Source organism: Mauremys reevesii, linkage group 2 (genome assembly GCF_016161935.1).
Source record: "Mauremys reevesii isolate NIE-2019 linkage group 2, ASM1616193v1, whole genome shotgun sequence".
In the NCBI taxonomy this organism is placed as follows: Eukaryota; Metazoa; Chordata; order Testudines; family Geoemydidae; genus Mauremys; species Mauremys reevesii.
Genome location: NC_052624.1, coordinates 227432592 through 227454494, shown reverse-complemented (window position 1 = coordinate 227454494; position 21903 = coordinate 227432592). Strand labels below are relative to the sequence as shown.

The 21903-nt window shown below is 40.9% G+C and overlaps 1 protein-coding gene across 2 annotated transcripts in view; it reads right to left on the bottom strand.

Moving 5' to 3' along the window:
* DNAJC5B (DnaJ heat shock protein family (Hsp40) member C5 beta) overlaps nt 1–21903 on the bottom strand; it is a 62331-nt gene that overhangs the window by 4785 nt on the left and 35643 nt on the right. For both annotated transcript variants that reach the window (XM_039521751.1, XM_039521753.1), the window contains exons 6-7: nt 10295–10508; nt 4782–4956 (exon numbers count right to left, since the gene is read on the bottom strand). In XM_039521751.1, coding sequence (XP_039377685.1) covers nt 4782–4956; nt 10295–10508 — 389 coding nt within the window. The remainder of the gene's footprint in view (nt 1–4781; nt 4957–10294; nt 10509–21903) is intronic.

Genomic DNA, 21903 nt, shown 5'->3' with positions numbered 1-21903 from the left:
GTATGTATTAATACCTGGGGGAGCAAACAACTGTGCATATTTCTCTATCAGTGTTATAGAGGGTGAACAATTTATGAGTTTACCCTGCATAAGCCTTATACAGGGTAAAATGGATTTATTTGGGTTTAGACCCCAGTGGGAGTTGGGCATCTGAGTGCTAAAGACAAGCACACTTCTGTTAGCTGCTTTCAGGTAAACCTGCAACTTTGGGGCAGGTAATTCAGACTCTGGGTCTGTGTTGGAGCAGACGGGAGTGTCTGGCTCAGCAAGACAGCGTGCTGGAGTCCTGAGCTGGCAGGGAAAACAGGAGCAGAGGTAGTCTTGGCACATCAGTTGGTAGCTCCCAGGGGGGTTTCTGTGATCCAACCCGTCACAGTATGTTTACCTACTTTAACCTTGTAAATAACTCTCATTTCTTTTTCTTAGTTAATAAATCTTTACTTAATTTATTATAGGATTGGCTACAAACATCTAAAGTGCAACTGACTTGGAGTAAGGGACTGGTCCTTTGGGACTGGGAGTAACATGAATACTGTTGTGATTTTTTTTTCTGGGCAGTAAATGGGATGAATTATGGACACAAAACATAACATACAGTAATAACTCGACCAAGAGCAGGCATCTAATTACATGCCATACGGCATCACCTCAGTGGCTGTGGAACGAGTTTGATTTTGTCAAGGTGAAAGGCAAGAGTGATTAGACTGCAAACAGCTTCTCTGTATGGAAAATTCCATATTTCGACACAAGGTCAAAAACAGACACTATTTCTCACTATTAGCACTTATACAAAGTTTACAAGGAATTACTTTTTAAAACGTGACTCTGGTTTAGATTAGATTGGGAGTTCAAATTCATTTTTAAGGCCTTTTAGAAAAGCAAAATATTTTCTGGATTTTCATGTAAGTTGATAGGGTTGTGTGTGTGAGTTTTTAATTTTATGGGCAGTCATTTGCAACCAGAAACAGTGCACTTCAAGGTTAGGAACTCAGTGACTACAAGAGAGGGGGATCTATTAGAAATGTACTACATTGTTTCAAACTAATCTGAAAACACTTCAGGAGGCTGGCAGTTTATCCAAATACTTTTCTGTCTGCACACCTCTAGGATTTATTCTGGGTGTCATCAGAGTGGATACCCAGGGTATAATAAGCTATACAAATATAGTCTTTTAACAGAGAGCTGCAGAATGGAGGTGCAGCAGAATTCACAGCTGAAATTGTTTTCTATAGATAGCTCATGTTCGCTCTTCGCCTACGTTGATATCATATGGAGTGCGGAGGAGACAATGATGTGCTAAATACTTATTGCTTATGAATCTGGAAAGTAGTTCAGCTCATTCCAGTTCTCCTCCCCCTCCCCTTTTCTGATTACATTTGCTGTAAAATTGAACATTGTTTGGAAATGTATCATTTTGTTCTTATGATGATAACCAGCCAGGAAAAAACCCCACTGACAAACAGTTGGAGAACAACACCACAGTCTAATATACCAAGTGCCTGACACTTTACTCACATGAGCAGTCCAAACTCAAACAGTGCCTCATTCAGCACCAGGAGAGTCGGTGGGAGACATGAATGACACCGACTCCAATGGGGCAGAATCGGGCCCACCAACGTAAATGAAACTGTTTATGTGAGTGAGAACACTGCGTGACTGGGCTCCAAAGCAGGAGCATAGGTCCCAGCTGTACGGAAATAATTACTTCCTTCTCTTCTGATGTGCATTTTCTCAAAGCATTTGAAACAGTGTGGTTACTGCATGCATTGCAATATACTTTTTATTTCTTGTCTTATTCTGACTCTTAAAATATGTTGGTTTTAGGGTATAATGGTTACATAAAAACATTTAGAAACTGGTCCAATGTTGTAATAATCAAGACAAAACTATCATTGATTTCAGTGGAAGCAGGATCGGGTCCCTAGTTATTAGCACTCCTGCTAGTGGAAAGAAATCAGTCTCTTGACTATAATAAGAGTAAAGGGCAGGTCCTGCAAACCATATTCATGGATAAGTTTCTGTAGTTTTTTTGCTGAGACTACTCCTAGGAGTAAAGGTTGTAAGATTCATCCCACAGGGCCAGGTGTTCAAAGTAGCTCAGCACTAGAGCTGTTTGAACATTTTCCAAATGAATGTTTTGCCATCAGAAAATGCTGTTTTGTCAAAACCAAACCTTCCGCGGGACATGTCAATCGGGCAAAAAGATTCATTTTATTCCCACATACTCAGAATGGAAAGTTTTGATTTTTCCTTTAGAAATGTATTGCATATTATAAAAAAACAACAAAAGATAAAGTCAAAATCCAAACAAATCATTTTGATTTTATCAAAATTAAATGTGGGAAATTTCAAAATTTGACATTTTTGCAACACAAACAATTTTCAAAATCATGGAATTTCTTGTGACACAGAAATTCCAGTTCTCACCCAGCTCTACTCAGCACCTAGCGCTCTCATTGACAGCAACAGGAACTGCTAGGTGTGGTGATAATCTGGCTGATAACATGCACACTATTCAGAGAGAGATATCATGAAGTAAACCAAGAATCATGTATTTTTTGTATATTGAGCTCTTTGGAAACAAAAGGACTTATTATGTACAAAACACTACAATAAATTATTTAGTTAAACTTTGACTTTGGTTTGAGGAGCTACATTTTGACCTTGTAGCAAAATTTTGAATGATGCTATTTATGCAGAGAACAGTGAGAGACAAAGAGATTAATTATTAGAGAGAGTGATCCCACTGTGGGCAGGCGACCTATAAGGAATTTGGCTCAAAATGTGGATTTTTCTTCCAAAACAGCCTGCTGCAGGAGAATTTACATTTGTTTTCTGAATTACCTGATGGAACCCTTCTCTAGAAGCTAGCTTACATAAACCTATGGGGGTGCAGAAAAGTCTGAACCTGCCTATTTAGGACAATCAAGTTTGAATTGCCTGCTTGACGAGCCAATGCTAGTACCAACCTATGCCATTTTCATTCAGTTACATCTTTTCAACCAGCATCCATACAACTTGTGTGTGCAGCTTGTGTCTGTTATCACTTGTTTTCTTTGAAGTGCAAATGTAAAGGAAGAGGCAGATGCTATTTGTGTTCAGATGCAGAGGAAATGCATTCATTGTCCTGTCACGTGGAGACCTTACTTTTGTTCTTGATTTTTGTTGTTGTTGTTGCTTTGTTAATATAAAATAGAGGCAGTTGTGACTGAAATTATACTGTTGCTTTTGATTTATGAAAAGTGTAACAAAAGTGACAAGAGGGATAAGAGACTTGGAAAAGTTCTAGTTTATTTCAGGCCCTCCCTGTGAAATCTGGATTTACAAAATCCAAATCTATGTTGTATTCATTTTTAAAACTGGCAAATTAGTGAACATTCTGAATAAACGGGAAATGGGTATCTCAGTAATGTCAGACATCAGCGTGATGGAGCAAAATAAATGAATTGCTAAAGCGTGGAAAGACCCTCTTGGGGGAGGGGGTAGGCCAATTCTGGGATTTTGAAAGTTTGAGTTTTCTTTTGAAAGACTGTGTTGTAAATAACTTGGACCCCAGGAAGAGGAATTTTTTGACTATCTGGCCTGTGTGGACTTTTTAAAAGGAGAGTGAGTTAAGGAAAAATGGAGGTAGCGCTACTGCAGAGCCACAATTGGCCAGAAGGGAGTGCTACAGGGCAGGTGTGCACTTTGACATGGTGATTCTGGGTATAATGAAAATACTTTTATAACCCTTATCATAAAAGATCCAAAGCACTTTAAAAGAATAAGCCTTATCTTGCAGCCCTTTCTCAGGTGAGTAGACCCATCAAAGTCAATAGGACTGTTTGCATAAATAAAGGTTACACAATCAAGCCCGCTGGCATTCAGATAGCTCTGTGGGGGAAAGCAGCAGATCAGGCACAACACATGACATAAGAGTGAAACAGGATATATAGGCCATTCACAATATAACAAATCCCTCTCCTACACAAAGTGTCACAGGATCTTTAATGTCCATGTGTCTAATTGATTCCATTCCGAAGAAGAGCTCTATGTAAGCTCAAAAGCTTGTCTCTCTCTCTCACTAACAGAAGCAGGTCCAATAAAATATATGACCTCACCCACCTTGTGTCTGCAATATACTGGGACTGATACTGCTACAACACTTTTGCGTAATCAAGACAATAACAGATCCAAAGAAACTGTCATTTCTATATGCAATATACAGTAGAAACTCAGAGTTATGAACACCTTGGAAATGGAAGTTGTTCATAACTGAAATGTTCGTAACTCTGAACAAAATGTTATGGTTGTTCTTTCAAAAGTGCACACCTCAATATTGATTTAATACAGCTTTGAAGCTTTACTGTGCAGAAGAAAAATGCTGCTTTTGACTATCTTAATTTAAATGAAACAAACACAGAAAAAGTTTCTTTACCTTGTCAAATCTTTTTTTAAACTTTCCCTTTTTTTAGTAGTTTACTTTTAACACAATACTGTACTGTATTTGTTTTGTTTTGTTTCTGCAGCTTCCTGATTGCATATTTATGGTTCCAAATGAAGTGTGTGGTTGACCGATCAGTTCTTAACTATGGTGTTCATAACTCTGAGGTTCTACTGTACTTTGCTGTTGGCTTAGTTGCCATATTGAAGATTTGTAGGACCAGATACCCTGCAATCAGCATATCTCCATTGACATCAATGGAGCTACACCAGTTAACACCAGCAGAGGACCTGATCAATAGTTTTTTTTTCATGGTTTTGTATATTTTCACTATATAGTAAGTCTCTACAATCAGTACCTTGTTCCATGTCTGTCTTAATCTGCTCTTCCAAATCCTCAGGAGACATGCAGAACTCATGTTCTTCCCCTCCTGGTGGCTTGGGTTTACACTGTCCACAACAGCCATTGAAACAGCAGCACAGGCAGCAGCAAAAGTAGCAGCCTGTCAAGAGGCCACAAACTGCAAACAGGGCCTAGATAAAACGGGGGAGAAACCCCTATTACCGCGTGAACTTCCTTTAATTAATGACAGTTTGTAACAGACATAAAGCACATAGTGTCGGTTTTTCAAAAGAGCTCAGGGCCAGATTTGCATGTGCTACTCCTGAGGGCATTCTGCACCAAAAAATTAAAAATTCTGTGCACAACATTTTAAAATTCTGCAAGCTTTATTTGTCAATAAATAAATGCAGAGGCTCCAGCATGGCAGTGGGAAGCACAGGCCACTGGTTGTATGAAGGTAGAAAATCACCCTGCTGCCTCCCCCGCCCCATCCCCGGGACACGGACTCAGTGGTGAGGCTGCACCCAACCCTGACACAGCACAAGGTCTGGGCCTACCCCAGAAACACCCTGAGGCCCTGCCCCTCTGCACCAGGTGCACCAGATGTGGGGCACACAGGCTCAACCAGGCAGGATACAAGTGTGGAAGGGCTCAGTGTAGGGGGATCCAGGTGTGGGGTGAGAGAATTCTGTATGGGACAATCTGGGTGCAGGCAGCTCAGTGGGGGGTCTACGTGTTGAGGGATCTGGATGCAAAGAGGCTTGCAGGGGCAATGGGACTCTGCAGGGGATTCCAGGTGAAAATGGTTGGGGCTCAGCAGAGAGGTCTGGGTGTGGGGGTCTCAGCAGGGGGTCTGGTGCTGGGAGAGTGGGGACTTGGTGGACTTGGGGTCTGGGGTGCAGCTAGTTGGGGATAAGTGGCATGGGGGTCTGCATGTGGGGGCTCAGGGCGGTGCTGGGGCATGGGGCTCATCAGGATGGGGGTTTGAGTGCAGGGAGTTTAGTGGGGGGCAGTCTGGGTGCAGGGTTGGGGGTCCAGAGGCAGGGGTTGAGGTTCAGTGGGTGGGGTTTAAGTATGGAAGGCTAGGCGGTTCTGGGTGTATGGGGAGAGGCTTGGTGGGGTGTCTGGGAATGGGAGGTTCAGATGCATGGGGGTTGGGAGGATTGGGGAGCAGCTCCCCATACAGTGACCCCTCCCCCTGCAACTGAGGAGCAATGGGGGCAGGAAGCAGGGGACAATGCTGAGCTTCCTGCAGCTGGGGGAGGTTTCTGGGGGTGGGTCTGACACAGCCCAAACCACTCCTGGCAGGGGGAAGAGGAAATCCCATCCTCCGCAGTCTCCAGCCCAGCCAGGACTAGCAGTTGATCCCAGCTCAGGGTAAGAGCCACTACCTGGAGTGTCCCCACCCCTGCGGTGATTTACCTCTCTGATGGCTGCTCTGGGTGCTTGAAATGAGGTACCTGCACGGCTAGGGACTGGTGCATGACTGTTCTTACAGCTTCCCTTTGCTTCCCTGTCAGAAAGTCATTTTTCTGTGGGGGAAGCAAAGAAATTGGGGGGTAGGGCATGAATTCTGTGCACACACAGTGGTGCAGAATTCCACCAGGAGTAAAGTGCTCCACACCCACAATCGGAGCCAGATTGTCAGAGTTTAGCTGCCACTCAAAAACCTAAATATGGGCCAGATTTCCAGAGCACTCGCCACCCCACCCACCCTCTGTCATTATGACATTTATGACTAGATTTTCAAGAGTTCAGCACCCAACATGCACCCAATATGCTGGGCTCTTGCAAATCTGGCACCAGTTGTGAGTGCTGAGTGAGGCCGTCCAGAAATTCCAAACATAGTGCAAAACCCCCACCTCCCTTAAAAATGGCTCATTACAATAGATCGCTGTGTAAATTCTTATTCACTGATCGAGTGTTGATAATAGCCACATGAAACATTTAATTTTCCTCTCGCACATACTGGGATAAATCAAGTGAAGTTACTCAGGTGTATGTAGAGGAGAATCGGGACTTCTTGGTCAGTGCAGATCCTATGGCCTTCAGGCACAAATCTGCTTTCATCAAGGAGGCTCAATTTAGCCCTTAGATTATAGTTAAAAGGCCACTGTCAAGAATGATTTAACACATGCAGCTTAACTCAGGAAAAGTGCTCTCACCAATAGTTTAATGTATTCAAAAAATAAAATATATGGCTTGATAATAATATTAATTAATAATAAAACAATCTCCCCTCCACCACCACCACCCCAAATCCATCGCAGGATTGTGACATGTGTGAGGATAGATATCAGGTTAATAGTATGGAAGTGACTATGTGAATTAAATGATGAAATGTTAGCATGGGTGCAATTACGGCCCATTTGAAGTCAGTGGAATGATTCACATGTTAACCATCTGAGCAAGTGTTGAGGCTCTAGACATTTCGCCGCCCCAAGCACGGCGGCATGCCACGGAGGGGCGCTCTGCCGGTCGCCGGTCCCGCGGCTCCGATGGACCTCCTGCAGGCATGCCCGCAGGCATGGACCTCCCGCAGGCATGCCTGAAGCCGCAGAACCAGCAGACCCTCCGCAGGCACGCCTGCGGGAGGTCCACCGGAGCCGTGGGACCAGCAGACCCTCCGCAGGCAAGCCGCCAAAGGCGGCCTGGCTGCCGCCCTCCCGGCGACCAGCAGAGCGCCCCCCGTGGCATGTCGCCCCAAGCACGCTCGTAATACCTGTAGCAGGTTAAGCTCACAAATACCTCCAGATGTTTTCAAAAGACTGGCCAGATTTATGCTGAGTTGAATTTATTTAAAAATGCTGTGCCTTCTCTCACAGCAAACCTAGATTTTGTACTGGTTTAACTATTTGGGTTAGGGTGTGACTTTTTACTGAAATAGATAAATTGGTACACACACTACCAAGTGTGAATGCAGTTATACCCATATAAAGGTTCTCTAAAATGGTATTGATTATTTCCCTAAATTTATGGGAATAAGATATGTCAGTATAAGCACCTTTATACTACTATAATTGTGTCTACACTAGGGAGTTGTACCACTTTAACTTTACTGATTTCAACCCGATGTAGTTAAAGTGGCACAATCACTGTGAATAGACAAGCCTTTAAGGGAAAAAATGGAATGATGAAATGTTAGTTAAAGCTTTTTTCTGTGTAAAATGGCCCCACTATCCCAGCTTGGTTAAGCCTTCAGAGAATTCTGGGCTTAACTCAACAGTCATTTTTGCTTTACACTTCACCTTTAATTTTCATTTCCTTACATTTAATGACTTGTGCCACCACTTAGTATCTTCTGAGTGTGTGTGAGTATGATGGGATACAGTGCCTATCAGGGCCCTGAGAAGTATAGGGCGAGTGTAACCAGCAAGAACTGTGGTCCACTAACTTGTTTTCCTGTTGGCTTTACAGGAGTATGAATCAGACTGGGGATCAGATGCCACTTGGACAGACACTATGGCAAGGAGTGGCAGTATAAGGTCCGAAAAAGACTCATTCACTATAGGGCCTAGCTTATTGGGTATAAGAGGTGGAATAGGAAAGGTATGGCTAGGCACGTGGGGAAATGGCTGGACTCAATTTGAGAGGAGCCTTTGTTGACCTGCTTATACTCTGGAAATGGGAAAACTTTGTTTGGTTTAGTGGTGATGGAGAGACCACCCTATGACAATCTGGGAGGGATGATACATAAGTACCTCAGATTTATGTATATTTGTCATAGGAGGTTCTGCAATATGCAATGTAATAAATTTTACACAGGCTCCATAACAAATCCTTCCATACCTCCAGAACATAGCAGCCCAAAACAAACCCAGCAATTGCTCTCCCTGCCCTCATACAGCCTATAAGACTTTTCAGCTGCACCCTATACTCTTCTCTACTCTTCTTGTTGGTCAAGGCTGCTGCTGCTGTCTCTGTTCCTGTTCTCATACCCACATCCATATTCACGTAATCTGAGTCAAAGGAGTGGCTCATCTGATGCTGCTGCTAGTGGATTTATCAGTGTCTCTTCTCTTCTCTCCCTTTTTAGCCAATGACTCCCTGTGCTCAGATATGGGGACAAGGAGGCTGAGGAGAGGGCAGCTGAGAGCAAAGAGAAGGAAGATTGACACAGCAGCTGGCAGTAGTAGAAGCAATCAATAGTGAAGGAAGTCCATGACACAGCAGGAGTCAGCAGCCACAGCCGGTGCAAATTTGCTGCCAGAGAAATAGGGGCCAACTGTAAAGTCTTGGGAGTTCAGAATGGAGATGTGGTTCAGGTCCATCTTCAGTTTTTGCTGGTGGGGATACAAATGTTGCCAATATGATTTAGCTGCCCAGTTTTGAAAATGTAGTCCATTAATTTGTATTTGAGCTGCTTCTATTCCCACCTGAAGTAGTATCTGAAGGATGCTTTCCCAGACACATGGAACTGACCTTGCACTGACCACTGTTGGAGACAGGATACTGAGCTAGATGGACCACTGGTCTGATCCAGGATGGAGATTCCCATGTTCCTAAATCAGATCTGTCATTTCTCCTCTCATTACAGTGTATTTGGTTCACATAAAGATAATTTTTCTATTTATTCCAATGGACTCTTTGCTGCCCCAACATTTTGTTGCTGGAAATAGCAGTAAGAATAAAATCCAAAGTGTGGGATTTTCCACATTTGTGATGTCATAGCCTTGTTACAGTCACTGACACACTGATTGCAATGCTAAGGTTTGCAATATATACATAAATATCAAAGGATTACAGTTACATAATAAACCAAATGAACGGAGCTCTTATGTCATGAGAACCCCCACCAGGGGTTTTTCCTCATTCAATTTGCTGACTTGAGGTATCATGCTCTCTCTTTCCTGATCTCTTCCTCCACTCTGCAGTTCTCACCTCTTCTTCCACTTCCTTTCCCCTGCCCCCTCACAATGTACCCAAGGTGCACGTATATGACACCATAATCACACACTGTGTTATGTATTATTATTGCTTACGTATGCTGTGTGCTATATATAGCAAAGAACATGGCTAAATTTGTACGGTAACTTATTAGCCGGTTGTCACACAAGTAGGACTTCTCATTTTTGAGCAATGAGTCATTTTTATTTAGTCATTACTGAAAAGAAAATCAAAATTAACCTGGAGCCCCAGTTTCAAATATAATTTATGCCTCTAAGTGTTACCAGACATGAAGTGTATTTAATTATTTAGTAAATTAAAGGAAAAATCCTTCATTAGCACTTTTCTGGAGAGGTGCTTAATTATATTTTTGCTGGTTTCTAATCATTCAAGACATGCCATTGTTTAATGAAGCTGCTATGACTTAAGGCCCTGAGCCTCAAAATTGTTTTGCATCAGGGGACTCCTAGTCCCATGCAGAGCCCCATGAACTCCCATGGGACTCCACGTCTATATAAAGGTCCACTCACATGGAACACTTTGCAGAATCCGGGCCAGACTAGGTTAGAAGACTGCATGATTTCCTAGCTTGCTCAGTACATTTTAGAAAAGAGAATAGAGGATTTTATTTTACCCACTCACCTTTGCCCACCAGCTTGAAAGCATGAAGTATGCATTAACATTTTCTTCTCCAAATTGTTCCGCCACATATAGCCCTAATGATCCATACTTATCATATATGTTTCTCTTGGACAGGTCAGTCAGTATCGCATGAGCATTGTTGAGCTCTTTAAATTTTTCAGCAGCCTCTGGATTGTCGGGATTCTTGTCAGGATGATATTTCAGAGCCAATTTTCTTAAACATGAAAGAAAGAGAAGAAAAAGTGCGTTTTTGCTATAAATATTTACAAAATATTTTAGTTGATGCATTTTTGTTCTGAGCAGAAGGTCTGGCCTGAGTCTTGTTAGTTACAGCTTTACTGTAGCATGAGCTAGATGAGAGGATGTCAGTCTATAGCAACTGATCATGGCTAATGGTGCAAAGATAACAGAAAGAGGTAGGTTTCTAAGACAGATCTGAAAGATGGCAGCAAGGTGAATAGGAGAGTTTTTGAAAGAAAAATAATGAATATTCTCCTAAATAGGGATAAATATTAAATAAACGTCCTTTCCTCAGTAGAGCTAATTCACATGGCTGTATTGACATTTGTAACACTTGGAGTAATTTTACCTTTAGAGTAAAATGCTGGTCCTATTGCAGTCAATGGCAAAAGTCACAATGCATTAAATAGGGCCAGGATGTCACCCTTAAAATACACCTTACACTTAATTTGTAAAGACATGGGCTTCTTACCTCTCAAACTTTTTGATTTTCAATCTGAGGAAAAGGGGCATAATTTTTCTTTAACTGTAGAGATTACAACCCCAGTCTTGCTTCCACTGAAGTCAGAGGAAGTTTTGTGAGGCCCTTAAGTATCGCTCTAATGTGAGAGAAAAAAGAAGTCTTCCCTTAACATGGCACTGCTGTAGTTAAGGCTGACTCTATGTTTTATATTTTATTTAATATGTGTTGATACCTTGTCAGTTACAAAACCCTCTAGGCAGAAAATTGATACATGCTAAAAACACATATAAATCAGTTTTAAAGCAAATGTATCAAATATAACAACTTTTCAATTCCCTCAAAATTACCTTCCTTAAAGGAAGGGAAATACTGTACAACATCTTTTGATGATCTCATGAATCAGTAGATACCTCAAGATATTATATACAGGAGGTAGGCTTTCAGAAACACTAACAACAGTAACGTAAAAGAAATTCAGGAGCTCCAATAGAATGGGAGCAGCCTTCTGAAGTACAGAATGGGAAAACAGTGGTTTTGAATAGAGTCAATTTCAAACGCCCTTTTGCCAAGCTCCAGGCAAAAGCAATCTTTGGACCTGATTCACCATTGCCTAAACCATATGCAATATTTTACACTGGTGCAAATTGGGTTTAAAATGCTACTGTTTCCATCTGGTAGCATTTTATATCCACTTTGCTCTGATGTAAATGACTAAAGGTGTATAACAACTGTGAATTGGGCCCCTCGTTTTTTAAATAATGAAATTGCAGGGGGTTGGTCTTTAAAGTGGGCTGACCTCATTTGATGCTTTGAATAAAAACCCCACCAATTTTTGAAACTTTTGATCCATTTACAAATTGCTGTTGAGTAGCTACTGAACCTGTGCTTCAGCTATTTCTCTTCATATATGCTTTTACACAGTGTTCAACTTCCCTTATTCCCTTGAAATGAACTTAATACTGTTACTATGATCTCCTGGGAAATGCAGTGTAAGTCTAGAGACAGTGTCTGATGTCAATACCAAATGAAATTAGATAAGTGAAAGTACTGGATACCATGTTACTATGTCTAGATAGAAGTTGGTACATTCATAAAAATGTAAACACTAACCTGGCTAGTATATGATAGAGGTGGTAATAGGGTAACTGGAGTGTCCACATGTTTACAGCTCAACATGCACACACTGGGCCAGATTCTGATCTCATTTACACCAGTGAGAAATTCTGGAGAAATTCCATTGACTACAATGATAGCATAGACAGGGCTCAGGCTTTTTTACAGCTTTGTCATCTATTCATGATCACAGTCTGAATTACAGAAACAACCACTGTCTTCTTATACCAAAGAAGAAACTTTATGAGAATAATGAAGGCAATTTTATTCCTAAATGTTCTCTCTGCTTCACTGTAGAACTAGCTAGAATCTTCCCCAGGCCTCTCAGTGGAGGATGCATGCACATGTAATTTTCTATATGTTTCTAACTATTCTGTTCAGGTTCTTATATTGTTCCTGTTATTGTATCGGTTACCAGGATCTGAATGCAAAAAAACCTTAATTCTCCTTCAAGCTGGAATCAAATCAACAATATAAGGCTTTCTACAAGGAAATACCTTTACAACCTTCCACATGTAATACCAGCTGTGTTAGCAAAGAGCTGAGCTAGTTACCTATCTTTCTTTATGCAGTGTTGTTGTAGCTGGGTTGTTCCCAGGATATTAGAGAGAGAAGGTGGGTGAGATAACATCTATTATTAGACCAACTTCTGTTGGTGAAACAGAGAAGCTTTCGAGGTCTGGGCTGAAAAAGAGCTCTGTGTGAGCTTGAAATCTTGTCTCTCTCAGCAACAGAAGTTGGTTCAATAAAAGATATTACCTCACCCACCTTGACTCTCTAATAACTTTATTTATGTCTCTGCTAGGACAGCACTTGGCTCTGTCTTTCCATTTCTACTGCACCCAACACCATGGTATTTAAATACCTGACATATTTCCAAACAGGAAGAATGCATAAAATATTTAAGTAAAGTATTTTCCTCTCACTTTGATGTCACTCTCACAGATACTGCAGCCATATGCAGTATCTTTGGGGGACGATATTGTCTTAAGTTTTTGAATGGTTTAATGTATCACTGTGGGCCAGGGATTGTTTGCAACTGCAGTGAGGGAGGGTTACCACTGCTCCTCCAGGAGCTAAAAATAGTGGGGGTGATTAAGGATAGTTGCTGAAACTGTAAACAACTCTAGAGAGTTATCTCCCTCTGGTGTGGTTTGCATGTACACGGTCAAGCTGGGTGTTCCATAGACCAAGAGACAAAGAACGGGCTTTTGGTATAAAAAGGCTGTGTTTAAACTGACACACACCTTCTTTATGATCAGAAAATGAAAAGGACATTTTGTCCAAGGAGGGTCCCAACAACCTTTGCAGAAAAGTTGGAAGGTCCTTGGCCTACCTGGGCCCCATAAGGCTGATGGGTGACCTCTGATAAGCTTTTAACATGTGTATAGGAACTTTTATTGTATTTTTTGTATGTTTTCTCTTTAATGCTTTTGTCCTAACAATAAATGTATTTTGCTTTGTGAAGGCTGGTTGGTAACTGGTATACACTGTTGTAGCTCCTGGAGAAAACTTAACCACAACTGCTGGGCAGACTGGGGAAATTATGTCACAGTGAGTTGCAGAGGGACTGCAAGCCTAGAGGTAGGGAGACATTTTTTTCTACCTGAGAGAGGGGATTGCTAGGAAGCCTGAAACCTTTAAGTGGATGCCCTCAAAGAAGACCGGGGCCTGGGGGCTGTCAAAGGTGCAGTCAACCCTGAAACTCTGACTTCCAAGAGTTGCACTTCTAAAAGTTAACATGAGCTGGTTATATTTTTGAGGTACAGCAGCTTCTGAGATGCTATAGAGATTTTAAGGAATTGGTGGGAAAAGAAGTGAGACCTGCAGGGAGCTCTCTCCCCATGACCAGATCATACTACAGTAGAGCTCATGCCCAGGCCCACCCAAAACACAACATACTGGTATCAAAGTTACTATATATATATATCAAGTCTGTTGACATGATAACTGGGTCCCATTCGTAACTCAAGGAGGGGGGTTTCAGAGTCAGTATTTTTGTTTTGCTCATGTTTATATCCAGGGGCGGCTCCAGGCCCCAGCACGCCAAGCGCGTGCTTGGGGCGGCATGCCTGCAGAGGGTCCGCTGGTCCCGCGGCTTCGGTGGAGCCGCGGGACCAGTGGACCGTCCGCAGGCACGCCTGCCGGAGGTTCACCGAAGCCGCGGGACCAGCGGACCCTCCGCAGGCACGCCTGCGGGAGGTCCACTGGAGCCGCGGGACCGGCGACAGGCAGAGCGGCCCCCACGGCATGCCGCTGTGCTTGGGGTGGCGAAATGTCTAGAGCCGCCCCTGTTTATATGTGCTTTGTATTTTGGAAGACTGTACTCCCTTTTGAGGGACTGACACAAGTCGTTTCCTTAGTACAATTATTAAATGATAGGAGGTGCCCTCTTGTGGCAATAAAAGTGATTTATGTCTTGTTAAATTACATGATTCTAATCTACAAACCAAGTTCAGCAAGGCTGGTGCAGGGAGCTGTAAAATACACTCCCAGAGTGTCCCCTGAGCTTAGAAAGCCCGCTGCGCCAAGGGTGACCAGACAGCAAGTGTAAAAAATCAGGACATTTGTTTTTCAGAGGGGGTTATAATTGCCTATATAAGACAAAGCTTCTAATATCGGGACATCCAGTCACCCTAACTGCGCCAAAGGAGATATGTCTCCATTAGAGTGAAATCAGTGCTCCTTCCTCAATTTACACTGAGGCTGGAGTGCAGCTTTATTTTCCACAGGAGCTGCACTGTAAAGTCACCATCAGGAGACAATACGGCCGATTTCCACTGGTCAACCCTTGTTTTGGAGTACGGTTGCTGGCCTGGAGGCACTCTGTCATCTTTTATACAGACATAAGCCTGTGAACATACTTCTGCTGGCATTTATACCAGTGGGGAATTTAGTCTTATACTGTTAACTTAATAATATCTCCTCTTGCATGCCTTAAATATATTTTTAAAATCATGCCTTTAATATCATTAATGTCTCATGTTTAATGGTATTTAGTAGACCATGCATCCTATACTTAAACATAGTATTAAATAATATTAAACACTGAAATATATAGACTGAATAAACAGGCTGACTTTACATGTCTAATGACATTCTATGGTGTCTAAGAACTTAGGTTGCATATGGGATCTGTTCTTTTTTGTTAAGTGGGGAAAAAGGCCCAGGCTATTAAGATTAATACTGACTGAGGTATTTGTTGGAAATTGGTGGCTGGTTCTAAGGATAACACAAAACACTTCATTGGCTTCCATGGTTTTTGCACTAATATATCTGTAGACATTTCCACCCTCCCTGTACTCAAGCAAAATGATACAAATTAAGGGCTGAGTCCTGAAGCCCTTATTTGGATAAAATTTATTCTGACTTCAAAGGGATGAAGGATTCTCCTTTCACTACCTCCCTCTGCCTTCTATATCAACACAGACTCAGTCAGAATTTGACTCTTGATTTACATAAAATGTATTCACTGCAATTAATATACTAGTGCAGATTGACAGTCAAATAGCTACTATGCCTAAATGCTGATAACTTATTTCCTATTCTAAGACAACTATTTACTTTGCAGTTCACTAAATATAAAACAATCACATCACATGGGACTTTCAAAAGAGACTTTCTGACTAGACAAGCACAAAACCTAAAATATCTGGATAGACTACATCACCCAAGATGCACCATGCCTCAGGACTCCTATAATGTACCCCTATTATTTAGTGTTCAGGAGCTTTGAGAAGGATTTAGAGCTGCTGAGAAAATAGGATTTATTTCCACAAAATTTTCAACTTTTCTACAAAACATTTTGACTAAAACCTGAAATAATTCAATTCAAAATGTCACTGCAGTGTTCATGGAAGTTATAGTCCTGGGTGCCCTATGCACCCATTCCCCATTAGGGACTGAGATCTCTGGCCAGACTACATCTCCTGTCATAGGTCTCACCCCCACTTAGAGCTGTTGGGTTCCAATGTGGGGACCTGCACTGGTTTCCCTCTAAACTAAAATCCTAGTTTAGATCTAGTAAAAGCTGCCACCACTCAATCAGGTATGTGGATTGAGACACAGTCCTTCCCCAAAATCCTAGGGGATTCCAAGAGCCCCAAATCCATGGAGTTCTTACACCCAGGAGAAATAAACCATTCCCCCCTGCTTCCTCCCCCCTCCCTTTTCCTAGGAGAGACACCGGGATTTAACTACAGAGGGATACCTCCCCCTCCCCTTTCCCTGAGAATCCACCCAAAGAAAGATCAACCAAGTCCTTAATAGAAAAGAATTTATTAAAGAATAAAAAGAAAAGTTACTGTCTCTGTAACCAAATTGGAACAATACAGGGTCTAAACTTATCAATCTCTGGAGAGAATTCCCCCTCCCCCTTTCTTTCTCAGTGAAAGCAAAGTAACAGCAATAGAAATAAAGAATTTCTCCAGCAAACACACAATTGCAAATGTAGAAATCAAATTATAAGACTAATCCGCCTTTCTAATTAATACTTACTATTGAATAGTAGGAACTACTCCAGGAGAACTTGGAGACATGACTGGCCTCTCTTAGATCCAAAAAGAGAACTCAGAGCCAACAAGGAACACAGACAAAGGCTTCCCTCCACAGAGATTTGAAATTATCCTGTTCCTTGATTGGTTCTCTGGTTAGGTGTTTCTCAGGTTACTGAGCTTGTTAACCCTTTCCAGGGAAAAGAGACCTTAACCCTGATCTGTTTATTTATGACATCTCCCATGATGCATCCTCTTCCCACCTCTCTAGAGAGGGCAGAAAGTGGTGCATTGTGGAGTGTGGCTGTCTTCCAGTGAGTCCATGCTAGAGGAGAACAGGAGCAAAAGGCACGAGACTACAACTCCTCTGAGGCAGAGCTGCACCATTTTGAATTGAAATATTTTGGTTTTCGGTGTTGTAAGGAAATATTGAAATTTTCCACACTTCTTGCAGTGCATTTTGCTTTGTAGAAATTTTTTGTATCAAATGCAGTTTTGACCAGCGCTGCTTTTGTTGCTTTGTCATTGAAATAGCTATGCACATGGAAGGTGTGATCGTGCTGGAGTACCTGCCTTTTACTCCTTCAGAGCTGCGACCCATGAATATAGGTAGGAAGCCCAGAGAAGAAGGGGTCTCCTTACACCCTCTAACTAATCTATACAGACACACAGGAAGGGTTGCAATCTGGGCTTTATTACTTATGTGGTAGCTACTGAAGGACCAGAATCTAAAAATATTGAAAAACTTGGTGGTCTCTTTCCAAGATCTTAATGGGAATTTCCACGTCACCATGGTTATGAAAGGGCATTAGGATTAATCTGTCTTCTCATCCCTAACTGTAGATCAGGGTTCAGTTACATTGGCAGGACCATGTGCAGAAGCTTTCCTAGCTAATGTCTGTGCTATAACTGTCCCGTAGATAATCAGAAGAAGATCTCAGTATTCAGGGCTATCAGTCTGGCTCCTTTCACCAATACTGCATTTCTTCACAATTAAAAAGAAAACACCCTGGAAAATAAGGTAACCACTAACCACAAGTGGTTACATTGCCATTATGGAACCCAAGCCTCAAAGTCTGTTTTGAAGGAACCATCCCATGATTTGTTTAAAAAAAATATTTGTTTTAGGGTCTACCCTAGACCCCAGAAATAAAAACAAGTTCTTTTTAATTAGAAACCTTGCTAACTCTTTATTTCCCTGGTAAATTAACTGATGCTAAATTGCAAAGAAAATCATGGAGCGGTACCTATGTCATGTTTATTAAAATGAAATTTTCCCCTAGGCGGTGTCATTATGGTGAGTACCAACTTAATTAATAATGGCAAGAAACTTACAATCAAGTATTGCTGGTTTTTTACACTGCACTGAAGACTAGTTCAACAGCAGGTTTTTGGACTCATGAAACAAATTAGCATAAGATAAAAGTTTAATTAAAACAAATCTAAGAGCCTGACTCATCATTTTATCTTGCAAGTATTTACAACTATTCCATTAAATGTGAATCCCTCTGACATTTCCACTTTATTCAGAAGCAGTCTCTGTTTTCCTGTAATTACTAATAAAGATGGGTAAAGCACCACTGTTAGTTTTACCATCCTTGTTTATGTTCAGTGCAAAATAAAATCCACCTCACTTTGCATTCTTCCATGACAACTCTCCCCTTCTGGGACTAAAGAATGTTTCCTTTCCAGAAAGTTAAATGTAAAAACAACAACATGAGGTTTGATATACAAGTCATCTGATGACTTCTGGAGCCAAAATGTTTTATGTCAAATGTATATAATAAATTACATTAATCACATAAGGTGTTATGACATCAATGGAGTACATAGGATATAAGTCAGCACTGAATTTGACCTTATAGGTCTGTTCACCCAGGATGTCAAAAGTCTAGCTTTCTTACTTTGAAAGCTGTGGACATTCTCATCCTCCCACCCTCCTCTCCCCATGAATATTTTGGAAGAGTAAAAATGGGGTAGAGACTTCATTCATGCACAGTGACATCTTTATTTTGTCCAGCTGAAGGCTACCACAGCTAAACCCTGATCTAGCAATTGACTCTGCATGCGTGCAGGTATCTCCTAATGTGGAGTTAATTGCAGGATCAGGCCCTCATTTGTATAAGATAAAGAAAGTGCAGCTGACTCTATGGATTATATATGAAGGCTGGTGTGGATGCTAATGATGTAGGGTTGTGTATTACTGTTTGCAGTGATCATGTGGGATTTGTGCACAGGCGTATGCACTGACATTGAGGTGTGAGTGGAATCTGCAGGCATGCATGCATGTGGTGTAGACATCCAGGAAGAATAGTGGAAAGAGAGTGTCAGGGGATGGAAAGAAATGACATGAGGGCCTCACTTCAAGTTTTTGCTTGGAGACCCTTCCAAAAATTGTCACCTCTCTGAGTAGCAAGAGTAAATGGGAGTATTAAACATCACATGATAGACCAGTGATGGGATACTCGGCATAAGGGAGAAGCTGGCCATGTGTTACCAGCAAAAATGAGACTGAGTCATATTGTCACATGTGAGTGACTAAAAGTAGCTGATGTGTTGACTAATATATGCTGGCTAACGTATATATATAGGCCAATTTAGGTAGTATCACAGTTACAATATTTGTGCTTAAGGTTATTGGTGCTTGATGCATATTAACATAAATATATGGTGCACGTAATACCAGTCCTGTGCAGCAATATTACATTCACCTGATGCAGATGGTGTGCTCCCTGAGTTATAAATAATACCAGCTGAAATGTGTATGATTTTATAAGTTACACATTCAAGCTACTGATCCATGAAGGTATTTCCCTAGCTTGTACTAAGACATAGAATGAATGTATCTTGATTTTAACAAGTTTCCTATATGCCAAATGCTTACTGCAGCAAATGCAAGGAGTTATGGGTACTTAGCATATATATAATATAAATAATATGTATTATGTGCATTATATATATGTTAATATGTATCAAGCACCTATAACCTTAAGCACAAATATTGTAACTGTGATACTGCCTAAATTGGCCTGTACTATAATATTTATATTCATATTTCAATAGCAGTTATTTTACACTGGACGTTTAACACCCTTTCTTGTTTTAATAAAAACATAACAGACTCATAGACGTTAATGCCAGAAGGGACTAGATCAGCTAGTCTGACCTTCTGTATATCACAGGCCATTACATTTCACCCATTTACCCCTGTATTGAGCCCAATAACTTGGGTCTGGCAGGGCTAGAGTTTAACTACCAGAAAAGCAGCCAGTTTTGAGCTGTAGCCATCAAGATATGGAGAATCCAGCACTCCCCTTGGTAGTTTATTCCAATGGTTAGTCACCCTCACAATTAAAAATTTGTGCCTTAATTCTCATTTTAATTTGTCTTCTTCAGCTTCCAGCCATTGGTACATTTTATACCTTTCTCCATAAAATTAAAGACCCCTTTAGTACTTGATATTTTCTCCCAGAGAAGGTGGAATCAAGTCACCTCTCAGTCTTCTTTTGAAAAGCTAAACAGATTGAATTCTTTAAAAGTCTCTCCCTGAAAGACATTTTCTCCAGCCCTCAGATAATTTTTGTGGCTGTTTTCTGCACCCTCTCCAATTTTTCAACATCCAGATGTGGACACCAGAACTGGACTCATTGGTCTTACCAATGCCACGCACAGTGGTAAAATCACCTTCCTGCTCCTACTCACTATTCTCTTGTTTATACATCCAAGGATCCAATTAGCCTTTTTTGCCACAGCATCACACAACAATATAGAGTTGTTTGTCCACTCTGACCCCATAATCCTTTTCAGAGTCACTGCTTTCCAGCATGTAGGTCTGGCCTGCCTTCTCTGTTCCTATTGGTATGACCTTGTAGTCTGTTATATTAAAACACATTTTGTTTGAATGGGTCCAGTATACCACACTTCATATGACTGCCTTATCCTCATCATCATTTACCACTTTGCTAATATTTGTGTCATCTGCACATTTTACCAGCAGGGATTTTATATTTATTTCCAGTTCACTGATAAAATGTGGAATAGGGTCAGACTTAGAACTGATCCCTGCAGAAACACTAGCATTCAGTGATTTCCTATTGACAACTACTTTTTGAAATCTGTCAGTTAGCCAGCTCTTAATCCATTTAATGTGTGTTTCATTGATATTTTTAGGACTAAATTTTTAATGAGAATGTCATGCAGCACTAAGTCAAATGCCTTAAAAAGTCATTTTACAACCACAGTAACATATTGCATCATGTACATTGTTGTTCAGTAAAAGTTCTACCAGATGAGTGATGGTAAACTATCTTTGACATTATACATACTATTCTTACCCAATGAATATGGCTTATTATTTCTTACCAGTTAATTAAAACACATCCCAGTTTTATTGGTCTAGAACAGTCTGAGATGAGTTTTCTTAATTCTTGACTTTTTCCTGCATGTACCAAGACAAACCTATAACCCTAATGCAATCTGACATTTTAATGGTTCTTATGAAACCAAAATTTGCATTATTGTGGCATCTGAGTCATGGTAGCATAAGCCAGTTTCCTCTTTTCAAAGCACAAAGAAGGTGTAAAGGGTTTATGAAACTATTTGTTTTTATGAGGCATCTGACATACAGTGACAATAGTTACACAAACTCTAGTGAAGTGGTCTGAAAAAGTGTGAGTAAAGAGCCTTGCCGTTTCATTACATTTCACAGGTTTTTTATTTAACAATGTTGTGATGGCTTTATGCCACATCCCTGAGTACAAGAATGATATTCTCGGTGGGCTCTCAGCCTGATTAAACATTTTGAATAACTAACAGAATACAAATTTATCAGTTAGATGGATCTGAATGCCTTCTGCAGCATTCTATTACCCTAATCAGCAGAGAAAAAATGTGGGGAATATTAATAAAAAACTAAGTGTAACATACTGATTGTTGTATGAAAATGCTGTAGATTTTGTGTTTAAATAAACTTTATACAACCTATGCTTGGAAGATACTGTATTTTTCTGTTAATAAAACAAATCTCAGATAATAAAACTATACACAAATTATATTTCATTCATAGAAATGAATGTAAATTACAAATGGCATTTTAATTATAGTTTTGATGGAAATCAGTGGAGGGGACTTGTGGAAGGGCTTTGTTTTTTGCAGACCAGATGGGCGACTGCCATGCAATTTCCCCCAATTTTTTTCTGGTTTCACAGATATTCATTATTATGTATAATGGTCTGGAGCCTGTAATTAAACTAACATCCTTATCCACCATATGTGAATCATTCCTTGCTTGAGAAAAAAAA